This window comes from Pristis pectinata, chromosome 34 (assembly GCF_009764475.1).
Source record: "Pristis pectinata isolate sPriPec2 chromosome 34, sPriPec2.1.pri, whole genome shotgun sequence".
Lineage (NCBI taxonomy): Eukaryota > Metazoa > Chordata > Chondrichthyes > Rhinopristiformes > Pristidae > Pristis > Pristis pectinata.
This window is the reverse complement of record NC_067438.1, coordinates 15,798,822-15,817,661: the sequence shown is the minus strand read 5'-3', so window position 1 is coordinate 15,817,661 and position 18,840 is coordinate 15,798,822. Positions and strand designations below refer to the sequence as shown.

The 18,840-nt window shown below is 47.4% G+C and overlaps 1 protein-coding gene across 2 annotated transcripts in view; it reads right to left on the bottom strand.

The window, feature by feature from the left end:
* Positions 1–204: 204 nt before the first annotated feature.
* The window catches only part of LOC127585899 (butyrophilin subfamily 3 member A3-like), a 28,933-nt gene continuing 10,297 nt past the window's right edge, over positions 205–18,840 (bottom strand). For both annotated transcript variants that reach the window (XM_052043627.1, XM_052043626.1), the window contains 6 exons: positions 14,680–14,961; positions 10,575–10,694; positions 9,564–9,596; positions 8,058–8,084; positions 6,807–6,833; positions 205–938 (listed from right to left, as the gene is read on the bottom strand). In XM_052043627.1, coding sequence (XP_051899587.1) covers positions 400–938; positions 6,807–6,833; positions 8,058–8,084; positions 9,564–9,596; positions 10,575–10,694; positions 14,680–14,961 — 1,028 coding nt within the window. In that variant the 3' untranslated portion in view covers positions 205–399. The remainder of the gene's footprint in view (positions 939–6,806; positions 6,834–8,057; positions 8,085–9,563; positions 9,597–10,574; positions 10,695–14,679; positions 14,962–18,840) is intronic.

Sequence of the window (18,840 nt, the reverse complement as noted above, 5' to 3'; positions counted from 1 at the left end):
GTATGGTTAAAGCGGAGGTTGATCGGTGCTTGATTAGTAAAAAATAAATCAGCCATGATCGAATAGCAGAGCAGACTCGATGGGCCGAATGGCCCAGTTCTGTTCCTCTGTCTTATGGTCTAATGGAGACAGGAGGAATCTCAGGTCCGGACTGGGAAACAGGGAGAGCGGGAAACAGGAGTAAATGAGGGAGGGGAGACCCAGGAGACTCCATTCACCTTTTATTTCACACTTCCCACATTTATATTTACACCGGTTTTATTTCCGGGCTCATTGGGGTTTTACAAAGCGGAATCTGGCGATTAAATGAGACCCGATCAGCGCCAACCTGTCGTCCACGGGGTCTCTGCCCCACAGACCCTGACCCCGCTCCTGACGCCGGTCCCGGGACCCGACCGTTCACGGATCCGGAGCGGAACCGGAGCAGATTCTCAGCCAGTTTTCATCCCAAATCCAGAAGAAAGGATAAAGTTTCTCGGTGAATTTATTCCCAGTGAAGGTGTGGAGATGGGACTTGGTGTCCGCGCTGTAAAATGAAACTGTCCCGTACTCGTAACTGAGACAAACTCCCACCCTCCCGGGGATGGGATCGGCGGGGAGAGGGGATGGAGGGGAGGTGTTCGCATAAAACTCGTCAGCCTCCCACCGCCGCCGCTCGATGGTCCAGAATCCGTTCTCCGGTCTCAGTTCGACCCATCGCTTCCTCTCCACAGACTCTGCGGCGACCCCCAGACCCCAGTCCCGATTCCCCGCCACCTCCACCTCCCAGTAATGTCTCCCCGATGTGAATCCCTCCGATCCCAGCGCACAGGGCCGGGCTGTGAACCTCTTCCCGGTGTCGGGGAGATACCTCCAGGTCCCGGTCCGTCTCACCCGCTTCCGATCCTCAGACACCTCGAGCTCCGGACTCGCCGTTTCCACATCCAGGGTCACGGAGACTGGGGGGAGAAGCAGAGAATCAGCGGGTCCCCGGGGGTCGGGGGGAGACTCGGGCAGCGCGGCCCCGAGGAGAGGCGGGTGGACACCGGGAACCTCTCCCGGGGCTTCACCGCCCTACACCCGGTGGACAACTGGATCCTTTCCCGGGGTTTCACCGCCCGACTCCCAACAAGACCATCCCAGGGATGAAAGGATGAAGGTGTGAGGAGTGTGTGATGTCTCTGGGCCTGTTCTCCATGGAGGTCAGAGGGGGGATCTCATTGAAACCTATCGGACACTGCAAGGCCTGGATAGAGTGGACGTGGAGGGGATGTTTCCATCAGTGGGAGAGTCTGGGATCGGAGGGCACAGCCTCAGAATAAAGGGACGTCCTTTTAAAACTGACATGAGGAGGAATTTCTTCAGCCAGAGGCTGGTGAATCTGTGCAATTCATTACCACTGAGGGCTGTGGAGGCCAAGTCATTGGGTGTATTTAAGGCAGAGATTGACAGGTTCTTGATTGGTGGGGGGTTAAGGGTTGCAGGAGAAAGCGGCAGAATAGGTTAAAAAAATCAGCCAGGATTGAATAGTGGCGCAGGCTCGATGGGCTGAACGGCCTAATTCTGCTCCTACGTCCATGGTCTACTGGTACTTCCTGTTCAACTGGCAGTTAACAATAGAGGTCACAGCATTTGATCTAATTTCTGTCAGAAAGGACAACAACACAAGAAATAGAAGCAGTGGGACATTTGGCCCCTCACCCGCTTCACCCTTCAGTAAGATCATGGTTGATCTTTTACCTCAGCACCACTTTCCTGTATTAACCCAAACCTGACTCATAGAGACAGAGGGCACCGAACAGGCCCTTCGGCCCAACTCGTCCATGCCAACCAAGGTGCCTTCCTGAGTTCGTCCCATTTGCTTGCATTTGGCCCATATCCCTCGAAACCTTTCCTTTCCATAGACCTGTCCAAATGTCTTTTAAACATTGTAGTTGTACCCACCTCTGCCACTTCCTCTGGCAGATCGTTCCATATATTCATCACCCTGTGTGTGGAAAGATTTGCCTCTCAGCTCCCCTAAACATCTTTGCCCACTCACCTCACCCCAGTACCACATGCTGTAAAATGGTTCAATAGTCTGGGTGGCACCTTATCAAAGGCCGTCTGAAAATCCAAATACCCCACATCCAGTGGTTCCCCTGATCTGTTCTCCAGCTCCAAGTTCAAAAAACTCAGACAGGTTTGTCAGACATGATTTCCCTTTCACAATCCACAAGGACCCTGCACAAACTTATCATCATTTTCTCATTGCACTGTTACCACTTCCCTGGTAACAAATTCTTCCATTTTCCTTCTCCTGGTGACAAGTGAACAACTTCCCAATTTCTTGCTCCCTCTTTTCTTCAAGTGTGGGTCACATCGACCACCTTCCAATCTGTGGGAACCATCCTGGGATCTGTGGAATTCTGCTGGTGACAGCCGGCACATCCATCCCACCTTCAACACCTGGCATCAGGAATGTCCGTTACATGTTGACGAACCGTCACAGGCACAAACTACAACTGGGAGATGACCCCGTGTTTGGGAGAATTACAACAGGAAGTGCCCGGTCACATTTCCAAAAGGAAACGGCAGCAAACCTTCCAAAACGAGCAGAAACTTTCTCTTGCAATTTATCCATAAACTCAGGCACAAACCAGCACTCTGCAGGGTCGCGCTGGGCAGGGCACCAGTGTAAATGGGGAGAGATGTCAGAATGCCACAGTACAGAGGGATCTGAGGTCCTTGTACATGAACCACGGAAAGCTGGCCTGCAGGTACAACTGGTGAGCAGGAAAGGAAATGGAATGAAGGCCTTCACTGCAGAGGGGCGGAGGAGGGCAGTCTGGGTACAAGTGTACAGGGCGTCAGTGAGACCAGAGCTGGAGGGAGATACAATAATACTCCAATAATCTGCCATCCGATAGTTCGGAAATCCCGAGGGTTCAACCCTGGCTCACTGAGGGCTGGTTCCTGCGCTCCCTTTAACACACCAGACCCCCAGTTGCTGCTCTTCCTTTAAACTCACTGGAATAACATCCAATAGTGTAGAAAGTCTGGCGCCACCAAAGTGCCGGGTGTGCCGGATTAACAGGGTTTCACTGCACTTGTACTGAGGCAGCTCCGGGAAGGTTCACAACGTTGATCCTGGGGGTGAAGGGGTTGTTGTTTGAGGAAAGATTGGCCAGGTTGGGCCGATACTGAAGTTTACAAGAATGAGAGGTGATCTCATTGGAACATGTAAGATCCTGAGGGGGATCGATGGGGATGAAACTGAGGATGTTTCCTCCAGCTGGTGAATCGAGAACTGGGGGGTGTGGTTTCGGGGTACAGAGCTGCCCATTTAGGACAGAAATGAGAAGGGATTTCTTCTATGAGTATCCATTCCCATGACCCCAGAGATCTGTGGGGTGGAGTTACTGAATACATTTGAGGGTGAGTTAGACAGAGTTCTGGGCTGTAGGAAGGTCGAGTGTTATGGGGAACAGGCAGGAAAGTGGAGCTAATCAGCCCTGCTCTTGTCATATGACTCTGTCCCCTCACTGCTGGTGATGGCAGACTAATTAAACAGGTAGTTTGCATCAGTCGTCACTACTGGGGATACAAGTAACATCCCACCAAAGGCTGTAAGATGGGAGTTGGAAGGGAGGGAACAACACAGGAATATTGTAATCCAGGGAAGTGGTACCAAGAAAATTGCTGGAGCGGTGGACTGACACGTCCCCGCGTCCTGTCAGATTCCATCCTCGGCTCTTACAAGTATCCGCTCGTGGGATGGTTGGAGAGTTGCTTTTAATTTTCCAAAATTCCCTGCATTCAGATTGGAAAGGTTCCAGGCTCCATTGGATTGGAAAATAAGTGCAACTCCTTCATTCAAAAGAAGAGATCAGAAGCAGGAAACAACAGGCCAATTAGCTTAACGTCTGTCAGAAGGAAAATACCGAAAGATATTATCACAGCAAGTTGTAGAAGGCACTTCGAATAACACATGATGATCGGGCAAAGTCAGTGTGGTTTTATGGAAGGGAATTCATGTTTGACCAATTTACTGGAGTCACTGAAGAAGTAACATGTGCTGTGGATAAACAGGGCCCAGTGAATGCACTGGAATAGATTTCCAGAGGGCATTTGATAAGATGCCACATCAAAGGTTACTGCTGAAAATACAAGCTCATGGTGCAGGCGGTAACATGGTGTGGATAGAAGGTTGTCTGGCTAACAGGAAACAGGGAGTGGGAATAAAGAGGGAGAAGAAAGAGTCACCTCACAAGTAATGTAATATCAGACAGAGCTTCCATGTGTAAATACAAAAGGCAGACAGCAGCTGAGAAAAACTTTGGTCCCTTAGAGGATGAGACTGGGGAATTACTGACAGGATTTAGAGAAATGGCAGACACTCTAAGGAATTATTTTGCATCGATCTTCACAGCAGACAGCACTAAAACACCCCAATAATAGATCAAGTGCCTGTAGGGAGGGAGCAACTTAAAACAATTTCTATCACAAGAGGAAAAATAATAAGCAAACTAATGGGGCTAAAGGTCGACAAATTTCCTGGATCCAATGGTCTGATCCTGGAGTTTGAAAGGAAGTGTCTGCAGAGATAGTGGGTGCATTGGTTATGGTCTCCTAAAATTCCCTGGATTCTGGAGACATCCAGAGGATTGGAAAACTGTAATTGTAACATCACTGTTCAGGAAAGGAGTTCCAGTCAGCCTAACGCCTGCCACTGGGAAAATACTGGAATCCGTTACTGAGGAGATAATAACAGGACATTTAGAAAATCAGAGGACAAACAGGCAGGGTCAGCATGGGTTGACAAAAGGGAAATGGTGTTTGACAAATCCGTGGATTTTTGAGGATCAACAAACAGGGAGGTGAAGGGAACCAGTGGATGGAGTGTATTTGGATTTCAGACGGCATTCAGTGAGGTGCCACGTCACAGGTCACTGCAGAAGATAAGAGCACTGGGGTTGGGGTAATGTAACGGCATGGACTGGGGAGATGGGCTAACTACAGAAAACAGGGAGTCAGGGTAAATGGGTCATTTTCAGGTGGGCAGTCAGTATCGGGGGCTCAACTGTTGATAATAATGACTTGAATGAAGGGACTGAGTGCACTGTAGTCAGATTTGCTGCAGGTACAAAGATGGGTGGGTGAGGACATTCTGCACGGGGCAATGTGAGGTCATCCACGTTGGAAGCAAGAATGAAAACGCAAATTATTATTTAAACTGAGTGAGAACTACAAAACATTGTGGGTACAGAGGGGTCTGGGTCCGGGTGCACAGAACACAAGGAGTGAGCATACAGGGACTGCAGGGAATTAGGAAGGCCGATGTAACATTGACTTTTATTGCAAGAGGTGTGGAGTATGAAGGGAGAGAAGTTTTGATACAACTTCACAGGATGTGGGTGAGACCTCACCAGGAGAACTGCGTGCAGTTTTGGTCTCTGGATCTAAGGCGAGATATACTTGTGTGGGAGCAGGGAAGGGAAGGTTCGGGAAGTTGAATCCTGGGATGAAGGAGCTGATGTCTGAAGGAAGGTTGAGCAGGTTGGGCCCATTCTCACTGGAGGTGAATGAGAGGTGATCTTATTGAAACAAATAAGCTTCTGAAGGAAACAAAAAACTGAGCGCTGACAGAACTCAGCACGAATTGAGCACGATTGGCACCTCCTTAGTGCAAAAGGTTTGGATTGGGCGGAATTTGTTGGGTGTGTCCAGGAAGCATTCCTGTCACAATATGTAGACAGGCCAACTGGAGGAGAGGCCATTCTGGATCTGGTACTAGGTAATGAACCTGGTCAGGTGTCAGATCGCTCGGTGGGTGAGCATTTCGGAGACGGTGACCACAACTCCCTGACCTTTACCCTTGCCTTGGAGAGGGATTGGAGCAGACGGTATGGGAAAGTATTTAATTGGGGGAGGGGGAATTATGATGCTATTCATCAGGAACTTGGGAGTGTAAACTGGGAGAAGATGTACTCAGAGAAACGCACAATGGAAATGTGGAGGTTGCTTATAGATCACTTGCAAGGGGATCTGGGTAGGTTTGTCCCATTGAGGCAGAGAGATGGTAGGGTGAAGGAACCATGGTTGACAAGAGATATGGAATATCTAGTGAAGAGGAAGAAAGAAGCTTACTAAATGTTTTGGAAGCAAGGATCAGACAGGGCCCTAGGGAGTTACAAGGTAGCCAGGAGGGAGCTTAAGAATGGACAGGAGGGTTGGAAGGGGGCATGAGAAGGCCTTGGCGAGTAGTGCCATTTGCCTGGATCAGCACCATATCCTTCTCTGCCTTGTCTGTTGAAGTGTCTGTCTAAATACCTCTTAAACAGTAGTGACTGCATCCAACTCATCTCCTCCTCTGGCAGCGCATTCCAAATATCAACCAGTGTGTGGGAAAACCTTACCCCTCAGATCCCCTTTCAAACTTCTTCCTCTCACCTTAAACCTTTGCCCTCTTGTTTTTGATACCTCAACCGCAGGAAAAACATTTTGACTATCTACTGTATCTAAGCCACTCATAATCTTACATACATTTTTCAGGTCACCCTTCAGCCTCCTTTGCTTCAGGGAAAACAAGCCCAGCCTACCCAATCTCCCCCTATAACTGAAGTCCTCTAATCGAGGGAATATCATTGTGAATCTCCTCTGCACTCTCTCCACTCAATCACATCCCTCCTATAGTGTGGTGACCAGAACTGTACAGTACTCCATGTGAGGCCTATCCAGTGTTTTGTAAAATTGCAACATAGCACCGTCTTATATTCTCTGCTCTGATCAAAGGCAGGCACGCCATCTTTTGCTAAATCCCTCAGACCAGTAAAAGAAGCTCTTACCTTCATGACCACATATTCTCTTCCACTCTGAAAACAAAAATAACAGGCAAGACTGAGAAATGTCTCTTGGATTTAACGTGTAACTAATTTCACAGTGAAGATTTATAAATGTATGATAGGAGCTCCTATTGGATCCCCTGTAGTATGAATCTCCTGCAAGTTGGAAGCTAAATGTTCATCATCAGGGTCCAAGTCAATAACTTCACCAGACGGTGCTCCCCATAGACTCAGTCTCCACCATTTCTATCCATGCAGTTTAACAGGCAGAAAATGGTGCTCAGATTTACTCATCAGTCCACTCCACAGGCAAAGCTCAGATGTGTGGGAACTGAAGGTGAAAATGTGGATCAGCCCTGAGACCCACTGACAGCACATAATTTTCTTGCCAGAATTCAGCTGACCCGATGGTGAGGGATTCCCCAGGTTGGACCTGGTGATGGAAACTTGCTGATGGGCTTTGGCAGGAAATAACCACTCACCTATTTACACAACTACTGTCTGAAAATATGGATAAAGTGAGAAGCAAATGTGCCCTGTCCTTTAATCCTTTGGACATCCTGTTGTGGATCTCTGGCAAAGGAAGCTTTGCCCTCTGATGAGCCAGGATCCCTGGGCTTTGCAGGAGGTGCCCAAGTCATTGCCGTGTCCAATATCATCGTACCTGGGAGTGGACGGGTCACGCAGTGAATTCCCTCTCAGTGCAGGGAAAGTTTGCCAATCCCACCACCAATGCTCAGAGCACACGAGCTGTGGAATTGGCACCAACTATTGCTGCCCATCGTGGAGACTGGATCCTGCCGGCATCAAGCAGAATGTTTAGCTTTAACTGCTGGTGTCAGATCTGCAAATCCAAGCACATCAGAGATAGAAGCAAGAGTTGGACATTCCGCCCTTCCTGCCTGCTCTGCCATGTGATGGGATCATGGCTGATCTTTTACCTCAGCACCACCTTCCTGCACTCACCCCCACCCCTTGATTTCCTCATCAGGGGAGGCCTGCTGTTTGCTCCTTGTCCTGGTGGGATGGTTTGTGTCCCATGACAGTGATACCCTGCTGACTTGGGGGTGGGGGAAGCAAGAGAAACTGATTCATTTGTGTATACACAGTTCCTACAGTGATCAGGATAGAGATTAATCCTATCGCCTTCCTTCTTTCACTGGACAATCCATAAAACAACCGGACTACAGGGCAGCAGCACTTTTGGAATGTGTGTTCATTGGCAGGGGGTGGGGTGGGAGTGGGGACACATACCTGACAGCACAAGGGGTTTCCATTGTTCTAAAAAGAAACAGAAAATTGAACAAAGTACATTTATAAATAAAGGCCAAGATATGCTTTAAGGACACATTAAAGAATCCTGGCAATATATTAAACACATGCCTGGGTCAGACCTCCCACCCGCGTCAACATTGTGAATCTTCATGCAAACACCTCCCAGTTTTGCTCCATCAACAGTCACAGTGTAGTTGTATGTTGTGGCCATCAGATGGTTCCATGATTTCTACAGCCCCACACTCTGCCCATTGACACAGATACCACTAAGGTGGGGAAGTCACTGGGGAGAGATTTATCCGAGGGCGAGAGGTCATCGGCTGGGCACACGGTGAATGGGGCAACATGGACATCAATGTCCCAAACTCCCTCCACCATTGACCCTACTGCACACAATACCGTCAGATCCAAGCATTCCCCAATGCTACCAAACCCTGCTCCCAAACCTCTGAAATCTCCTCAGTCACCCTGGATAATATTATTTTGTGCAGTTGAGAGACAGATGAGGAGGACACCGCGTCCTCCTTCCAAGCAGCAGAACGTTCCAGACTTCTGTGTCTGTGCACTGCAGTGAGGAGGTTGGGAATGGGCTGGAGGTCCCATGTGCACCTGAACTCTTGCTGTGCCGCTGGACTCACCACAGAATCAAGTTGTGGAGACAAGGAGTTCGATGGACTTTATATCCGACCCCATTACACCAGCCACATTGGGCCTGCTGACATGCAAGGCTTAGTTTATTTTTTGCTTACTTATATTTCAATGTATATTTTTAATGAGTTAACGGTAGTTCCATGTTGTTAAATAAACATCATGTGAAAGGGTAATTGCGTGTTTTTATTTTATTTTGCAGCTGGTTTCAAATGTCTCTGATCTTCTGAGTGTTCCCATCATCCCATCGTGTCAGACAGCCATCAGGGCATTCTGTGGATGGGGCCTTATTCCACCATCCGTGCCCTCGGGGTGCTGAGCAGTGACAGAGCCAGTGACGCTGATGGGACCTTCAGGAACTGTGTGGCTGCATAAAACTGGTGCAGCCACAGGGCGAGTGTGTCCGTGAGGTGTGGGCTGGGATCAGCAACATCTGGCCCTTTAACATTAACCACCTAAGTCAGTGGTGAAATGAATCATTGGTGCAGAAATACAACTCTGGGAGGCTGCTGCCGTGTTCCCTGAGGCTGGGCTGAAGCACCCACAGATTTCTGGCCGTCCACCTGTTGCTCTGAGCTCCGTGTGGCAGCACAGGGCTTGGAAAATTCCACTCAGTGCACTTCAGTCACACAACTGAGATTATTCCAGTGCCTGGTCACACCCAGAATATTCAGGGGGGGTCAGGTTATTAACCTCTGGTGTAAAGCAGAGTTGTGTCATCAAAAGACTTCAATAACTAATCCAAACAAATAAAAACTATAACATTAAATAAATTTGTAATTGATCTAAAACCAGCATTCTTTGCAGTTTGTGAATATTCCAGTGTTGAACACTTACCAAGTTCTACGATGGATTTCCGAAGTTCCAGCTCTGGAAAGACATACCAGTGGTACATTAGCACAACAATATGAGAATATTCACGATAACGACAATCAGAATCAAGAAGGAGCAGCTTCAGAGGCTGGAAATCTGAAGTAAATGCAGAGAGAGGATGGAAACACTCAGAGGCCAGGCAGCTGCACAGAGAGGAACAGAATTCATGGTTCAGCTTGATGGTCTCTCATCAGACCTGGAAACAGTCAGTGACAGGGGTGAGGCAGCTGTAGATGCAAACAAGGGAGATAGAACAAGAGGGCCAGTGTGTAATAGGTGGAGGGCAGGAGAGGGTAATGATGGGCAATGGGCCAAGGGAAGAAATACACTGTGGGTCTGGGGAAGGGTTAAACGGCAACAGCAAAATCATTCCCAACAGTTGCTGTTGGAGAATGTGGACACAGTGGTCATGCTGTGAAATGGTTGAACTCCGTGTTGAACCTGGAAAGCTGTGAGATGCCAATTAAAAGATGAAGTTCTGTACCTCAGCCTCTGTTGAGCTCCACCGGAACACTGCAGGAGAGCGAGGGCGGAGAGCTAACACTGGGATGGGACACAATGAAGATGACAAGTGACCAGAAACTCAGGTTCACACCTGAGAACTGAACAGAGATGTTCAGCGGTGATCACCCACTCGGCGCTCGGTCTCCCCACTGTAGAGGAGACCAAATACAGGAAACCAAGTTAAGAGAAGTGCAAGTGAATCAGTGTCCAGTTAAATCTCCTCCCACGGCACCGCCTCATGCAGACACAGGAGATGCAACATCTGCCAGTTTACTTCCTTACTTCCCACCTCCAGGGCCACAAATACTCTTTCCAGGGACAACATTTACTGCTGGAATTTCAGAGCCCACAGGGAAATGTGGATTTTGCACTGTTTCTCCAGAGAATGCTCTGGTTTTCCACTGAGGTTACAGCAGAAAACTGGGAGAATCCCCGCCGGATTTCCAGACCTGTACTGTTGTTATAACACACCTTTGATGCGTCTGTTTTGTTTCACATTCCAATAAATCACAGCAGAGTTTACGGCAATGAGAAGACAAATGGTCAGGACCAGTGGCAGGACCCAGTCAGGAACAGCAGGGAAGAGCTCATCTGTGGAGTAAAGACCAGTGAATGAGACAATGACAGTATCTGCAACACACACCAGGGGAATTCGTTCAGTAAAATTCCACGAGGTGGAAAGCCCACAGCTGCCCCAGCAGCCTCCTGCTGTAACCCAAGTGTTTACTGGAAGAACCAGAAATGGCAGCACTGGGGTTGTTAATGGCCTGTTGTAAATGGAGGCTCTGAGCACTTCATCACTGCCACTGATGTTTAGTATTGTAACTGCCTCTGGAAGGGCAGGAATTCCAACTCTGGGCACTTGCACAACCAAATTCATGTTTAATCTCACCCCTGAACTTGTGTTTTGGGACTGGTGGAAGCAACACCCCAAACTTTCCAACCACGTGACCCAGTGGGCACCCCAACATGGTCCAAGCCAGACAAGGCCACTCACATTGTTGGCCCTGCCTTTGGTGGGGTTGGCAGCAGTGGTTTGGACCGGGTGCAACACGACACATACATGGGGCACCTCACTCTCTCAGGGTCAACACTTGTCGACTACATTTGATTTATTCCACATTCAACACAACGTCCAAGGTGGTGCAGAGGCAGAAATGGACAGAAACAAGAACCTGGGGAAAACACAAAGAAAACCAAACTGTGGGGAAAGGAAGATCCAATCAAAGTGCAGAAATTCGAGGTAATAATATTAGTAAAAGAAGAAACACGGGATAAGTGAATGGGACTAAAAGCCACCGCCCCTCTCACCCACAGTCTCTGTGCCTGGATCCTAAAACACGCGGCTGCAGAGAGTGGACGGGTTCTGGATTCTGGAGCAGTTCAGTGGGCTGTGAGGTAACAAATCCAACATTGCCATTTGGGACAAATGGGGAACTGTGGACTGAGCGGCTCAACATCAGTTGTTGGGAATATTCTAGAATGCTTTATGAAGGAAATGGCCACAGGCGACCAAGGATGTCATAGGCCTTTAAGGCCCACTGTGTGGTCAACAATGTGGTGTGATGCCCAATCGCATTTTATTAACGTCCCCCTCAGTACATGAAATGGGGACTTAGGTAAAATGTGGTTGGGCATCACACCACATTGTTGCACTGCACACACAGCTTCTAGACCCTTGACATCACTGAACACAATGGGGAACGGAAATTAGTTCCTGGTCATCTGTGGTCAGGAGATGCAGACACAGAGACCTGGCATACAGCAGGCAAAGATGTGGAGAATTCTGTGCATTCCAGGCTGGCAAGTGTGAGCATCAGTGCTTGGGCTTCAGCTATTTCCAACAGATATTGAAATGACTCAGGTGAACGTATGGTGTGTAATGTATTCACATTTGCTGTGGGTCCAACACTGGATGAGAAGACAAGCTGAGGGTGCAATGAACCAGGTGGGATTAGTGTTGTGACCATAACAGTGATCTGTCTCAAGAAGAGGAGTGGGTTCAAAATATTCCCGGATACAAGATCCTCAGGAAAGGTGGGAAAGGGAAGGAAGGAAGTGGCAGCGTTGATTGAGGAGAACATTGCAGTGTGGAGAGAGAGAGAGGAAGTCCGAAAACAATCACGGACAGAATCGATGGATTTGGGGTTAGTTTCAAGTTCACATTTATGTTTACTGTTGCAGACATTATTACTCAGGGTATAAAAGTGAGCTTTTTGCAGCAGCAGGATAGTAATTTACAAACATGTTAAATGACAGCAGTGTGATTACACTGCAGGGACTCCTCCATCTCCCACCAGGAGCAAATCTGCAGGGAAATTACAGAGAGAGAGATACCAGGGGACTCTATCCCAATACAGATTGGGACGGCAATAACATTAGGAGCGATGAGAAGAGGCGTTTCTGGTGTGTTCAGGTAAACTTTCCTGATCAGTACATCTCTGTCCCAGTGAGGAAGGCAGCACGGCCGGATTGGCTCTAGAAGGTGAAGCAGAGCGAGGACTGGGAACAGGGAGAAGTAGTGAAAGTAGTATTGGAAGGGAATGAACACTGGAATTCCCCAGGGGTGGGAACCAGGACCACTGCTTTTCTTAATATACGTCAATGACCTGGACTTGGGTGTAAAGCACACGTTTCCCAAATTTGCACTTGACACAAACCATGGAACCTAAGAGAATACGAACAGATCTGAAGGAGCAGTAAACAGGGGAACGGGTGGATAGGTGGCAGAGAATTTAATGCTGGGAAGTGTGACGTGTTTCACCTTGAGTGGGACGAATGAGAGGAGACAATGTAAACTGGGGGGAACAATTATGTGGACAGGGTTTATTGAAAGTGGCAGGTGGGCTGAGAATTTGCTTAAAGAAGTGAATGGGATCTTTAACATTATAAACAGAGGCACAGTGGTGATGCAGTAGCTCAGTTACTGGACGAGTAATCCCGAGTCCAGGGTTAACATCCAGGGACCCGAGTTCAAATCCCACCACAGCAACTGTGGCATTCAAATTCAGTTGATACTTTGGAATTTGGAACAATAACCTGTCTAAGGAATGACGACCACAACAACCACTGGATTATTGTTGAGAAAAGGACATCCTCCATCCTTACCCAGCTTGGCCTATGCATGAGCTTGTCTCCTTGATGCCCCTGAAATGCATTGCCTGTCCTGCTCAGAGAAGGGATAACACTGGACAGACTAACTGACACTGACCTGGGCACCAAGTTCAGTCACGGCAAAATTGCTCTCAGCCAAGCTGACCATGCAAAGTTCTCCTCACAAACATCTGAGGACTGATATCCAAAATGGGAGAGTTACTGTCTGACCGAGTTATACTTTGGGTATGTATTGTCTCACTGGCAGCACAGGCACACCAGAGGTGCAGCACAGTAGTCTACAGGCTGGAAGGAACAGCCCCTGGAGTCCTGATCATTGGATCTGATGGCACCACTACCACCCTCTGACTCATTCACACAAGCCAATTTTGTACTCAGTTAGCGAGCTCACCCTGGATCCCACGTGATCTAATCTTCTGGAATGGCCTACCATGAGGGACCTCGTCAAAAGCCTTGCGAAAGTCCATGCTGGCAACATCCACCACCCTGCCCTCATCAATCCTCTTCGCCACCTCTGCTGGAGGCATCATGTTGAAGACGGCAGAAATTAGAGGATGATTGGTTGAACTTTAGCCACTTTGCAATCCATCTCTGTTAAGGCAATTCTATCTTAGTCATTTATTTCTATTCGTGCCATTGATGTGTCTGCCTTGTTTTCAAAGCTGTCTGCACTCAGACAAACAGCCTTCAGTTACAGTCAGTCATGAAAAGACAAAGTTGGAGGTAAACTCTTTGCACATGATGTCCCCACAACTATTTAGATCAAAGCTTTATCTACAGTCACAGTTATTCGATAGGCTGGAACACTGGTCCCAGCTCGATTCAAGTGAAGCCCAACCCAATGGAACTGCTCCCTCTTTCCCCATTACCGGTGCCAGTGCCCCATGAGTTGAAACTCATTTCTCCCACACTGATCATTGAGCCAGAAATTCAACTTCCTGATCTTTTTGACCCTGGGCCAATTTACACATGGCTCAGGTAGTAATTCAGATATTGTTAACTTAACGTTTCTGCTTTTTAAATTAGACCATATCTGCTTCTTCAGCAGAACCATTGCATTAGTCCTATCGATGTCAATAGTTCCCATGTGGGCCAATACAGCACGAACCATGTACATCAACGTTCTGGGGAGTGCTCAAATTTGTCCATTTAGGTGAATTGAGTTTTTAGGAAAATATCAGAGGGTTGAAAGTATTTGTGTCGAGATCTAACCTGGGTAGACAAGTTGTGATTTTAAATGGCCTTTAATGCAGTTACAGATTTAAAAGCTACTTAAACAGCAAGATTGGCACAAACCGTAAACTTTGCTGAAACACAATTTTCCCAGCAGAAGTAAGCTGTTGGCAAAACCATCACCAAGATAAACAAATGAACTGCTCAGTGAGCATTTGGGGGATAGTTTCGCATTCAGTAGAATTTAAATCACCTTTTTCCATCACTGATCAAACAATCGTTTACAAACCTGAAATCTTAATAATTGCCTCGTGTTGTATTTTCAGCTGTATGTTCCGGACAAGACACTTGAACCTGTTTGTTGACTGCCTCGTTACTCCAACGCTGCTCTCGACATTTATAAGATCTTCTGAGTCTTTGTGGGATCTTGTTTCTGCTTGTTCCAAAACACGTCCATCCTCACCGAACCACAGGATCTCTGGCTCAGGGTACCATCCACTGGATTTACACACAAGCTGGATTCCATCTCCATGATATCCCTTCATCTGAATCCGGGGTTCACTCCCCAAAACTGCAATGATCAACAACACACGGAGAAATTACACCTGTTGGGAAGAACAACTTGAGCTCACACAGCACTTTCTTGTTTAAAGTTGTAAAGCCTCACACAACCACCATTGCTTGATTTCTAACTCTTCCTGGTTCAGATGAAAGGACATCAACCTGAAACATTAACTGTTTCTCTCCCCACAGATGCTGCCTGACCTGCTGAGTGTTTCCAGCATTTCTGTTTTCATTTCACATTTCCAGCTTCTGCAGTTTTTTGCTTTTCAACTCTTCCTGCAGCCGGTGGGAAACATTCATTTAAATGCTCCTTATACTTAGCTTATCACAGTTTTGTTAGGATGTGAATTGAACGAGAATGTGACCAACATTGTTTCAAAACATGTTCAAAGATCAATCAATAAAAATTAAAGAATGGACAGAGCAGTGAGGGGAAGAGGTGACAACGATCCTGAGCCTGCTCTGATATTCAATAAAACAGAGCTGATCTGATCTCGTTCTCGATTCCCCTTTCCTCCCTGATCCTCAGAACCATTGATCTCCCCACTGTCCAACAACCTGTCTGTCGGTGCCATCCTTGAATACACTTAGTGACCCAACATCCACCTCCCTGGGGCAGGGAATTCCAAAGATTCACAACCTACTGAGAGGAGAAATTCTTCCTCACAGACAGTAACACAATGCAAAATGCTGGAACTGTGAAATACTCTGAAAATGATGGAAATAATCAACAGGTTTGACAGCATCTGTGGAGAGAGGAACAGAGTTAACGTTTCCAGTCCATGATCCGGCCTCAGCACTCTGAGAAAAGACCAAAGCCTGAGCCACTGTTTCTCTCTCCACATATTCCCCCTGTTCTGCAGGGTATTTCACAAGAAAATAGCAGGAGTCGGCCACTCAGTCCCTCAGGCCTGCACTTCCATTCAATATGATCACGGCTGATCTCTGCCGGTCTCAACTCCTCCTCTGTGCCAGTTCCCCAGGAGTCTCTATTCCTCGACAGAACAGCACAGGAACAATTCCCTGCATGTTCATATGTCTGTCTAAATGCCTCTTAAACATTGCTATCATACCTGCTTCCACCAACTCCCCTGGCAGCGTGTTCCAGGCACCAACAATTCTCTGTAAAAACTTGGCACGTGAATCTCCTTTCAACATTCCCCCTCTCACCTTAAAACTATGCTCACTAATATTTGACATTCCCACCCAGGAAAATGACTCTGTCTATGCCTCTCATAATTTTATATATTTCTATCAGGCCACCCCTCAGCCTCCGACGCTCCAGAGAAAACAATCCATGTTTGTTCAACCTCTCCTTACGGCTCATGCTCTCTAATCCAGGCAGCATCCTGGGGAACATCTTCTGCACTTTCTCCAAGGCCTCTACATCCCTCCTGTAACGTGGCAACAATACTCCACACATTGCCAAATGGAAGTTTTATACAGCTGCAACATGACTTCCCAACTTTTATGCTCGATACGCCGACCAGTGAAGACGAGCATACCGTACACCTTCTTTACCACCCCGTCTCCTTGTGTTGCTACTTTAAGGGAGCGATGGATCTGCACCCCAAGATTGCTCTGTACATCAATGTTCCCAAAGGTCCTGCCATTTAAGGTAAACTTTCCCCTTACATTTGACTTCCCAAAGTGCAGCACCTTACACTTGCCCAGATTAAAAACCATCTGCTATTTATCTGCCCACATTTTCAATGCGTCTCTATCCCGCTGAATCCTTTGACAACATTCTTCACAATCCACAACTCTGCCAAGTTTTGTGTCGTCTGCAAACTGCCCAGCTACATTTTCATCCAAATATTTATTTATGTAGATGTAGATACACAGTAGATATATATAGGCTCAGCACTGACCCTTGCAGAACACCACTGGTCACAGACTCCAATCGGAATAACATCCCTCCACCACTACCCTCTGTCTTCTATGGCCAAGCCAGTTTTGAATACAGTTTACCAGTCTCCTTGGATCCCATGTGCCTTAATCTTCTGGGTCAACCTACCATGAGAGGCCTTGTCAAAAGCTTTACAAAAGTCCACGTATACAACTTTCACCGCCCGACCCTCAATCATCATCTTTGTCAGCTCTACAAAAACATTAATCCAGTTTGTTAGACATTACCTGCTCCACACAAAGCCATGCTGACCATCCCCAATAAGTCTCTGCTTTTCCAGATGCCAGTAGATTCTATCCCAAAGAATCTTCTCCAACAACCTCCCTACCACTGATATACAGCCCACTGGCCTATAATTTCCTGGTTTGTCTCTGATGCCCATCTTTAACAGAGGAACAACACTGGTTATTCTCCAGTCTCTGGAATTTTGCTTGCAGCTAAAGAGGTTACAAAAATCTCTTTCAAGGCCCCAGCGATCTCCTCTTCCAAGAAAGATTTACAAGAATGTTGCCAAGAGTCGAGGGTCTGAGTCACAGGGAAGGGTTGGGCAGGTGAGGATTTTATTCTGTGGAGCCTAGTACACTGAGGGGTGACCGCAGAGGTGCTTAAAATCATGAGGGGCTGAGATAGGGAGAATGCACAGTCTTCTTCCCAGGGAGAGGGAGTCAAAAACAAGAGGGCATAGGTTTAAGATGAGAGGGAAGAGCTTTAAAGGGGACCTGAGGCACAACTTTTTCTATGCAGACGGTGGTGAGTACATGGAAACAGCTGCAGAGAAAGTGGTTTAAAAGAAATTTGGACAGTTGCATGGATAGGGAAGGTTAAGAGGGATGTGGGCCAAATGCAGGCAAATGGGACTACCTTAGATGGGCACCTTGGCCAGCATGCACGAGTTGGGCCAAAGGGCCTGTTTCCATGCTGTATGACTCTTGCCTCTCTCAATAACCTGGGATAGGTCCTATAAGGCCCTGGGGACTTGTCCATCTTAATGTTCTTCAAGAGTTCCAACTTCTTCTCCCTGATATCAAAATTCCCCTGAATATCAGACCCTCCCTGATCTCACTCTCCACCGTAACTTTCTCATTGGTGAATGCCGATGCAAAGCACTCATTCAGTACGTCACCATTTCCTCTGGCTCTGGGCATAAATTCCCTCCCTTGTCCTAGAGCAGTCCTTCCCACTCCCCAGTTACCCTCTTGTTTTTAAGGCATATATTAAGTACTGTGGGATTCTCTTTATCCTTCTTGACAAGGACATTTCATGCCTCTTTAAGCCCTCATGATTCCCTGATTAGGTTCTCTCCTGCTTCCTTTATACTCCTCAAAGGCCTTGTCCAATTTCAGCTTCCTAAAGATTACCTAGGCTACCTTTTCCTTTGTAACTAAATTAGCAACATCTCTCATCATCCAAGGTTCCTGAACCTTGCCATCCATGTCTTTCTTCCTCAGAGGAAGATGTTGATCCTGAGTTCTGACCAGTTGGCCTTTAAATATTTCCCACATGTCATATGTGGATTTACCCAATTACAGCTGCTCCCAATCTACTCTCCCCAGTTCCTGCCTGAGACTTTTCTCATTGCCTTTCCCCAATTTAGCTCTTTCCTCTGAGGTCCAATCTTATCCTTATCCATAACAATCTGAAAGCTTGTGGAGTTAAGATCACTGTTCCGGAAATACTCTCCTATTTAAACTCCAATCACCCGGACAGGCTCATTTCCCAATACAAGGTCTAGTATGGCCCCTTCCCTGGTTGGATTATCTACATACTGTGTTGAGAACTCCTGGATGCACCTAACACACTCTGCCCTACCCAAGTCTCTGCCACTAAGGGAGTCCCAAGTCAATATTGGGGAAATTAAGGTCACCCACTACAACTACCCTGTTGCTTTTACATCTTGCTATAATCTTCCTGCATAGCTGTTCCTCTATCTCCCAGTGGCTATTGGGAGGCCTGCAGTATAACCCTGTCAGAGTGACT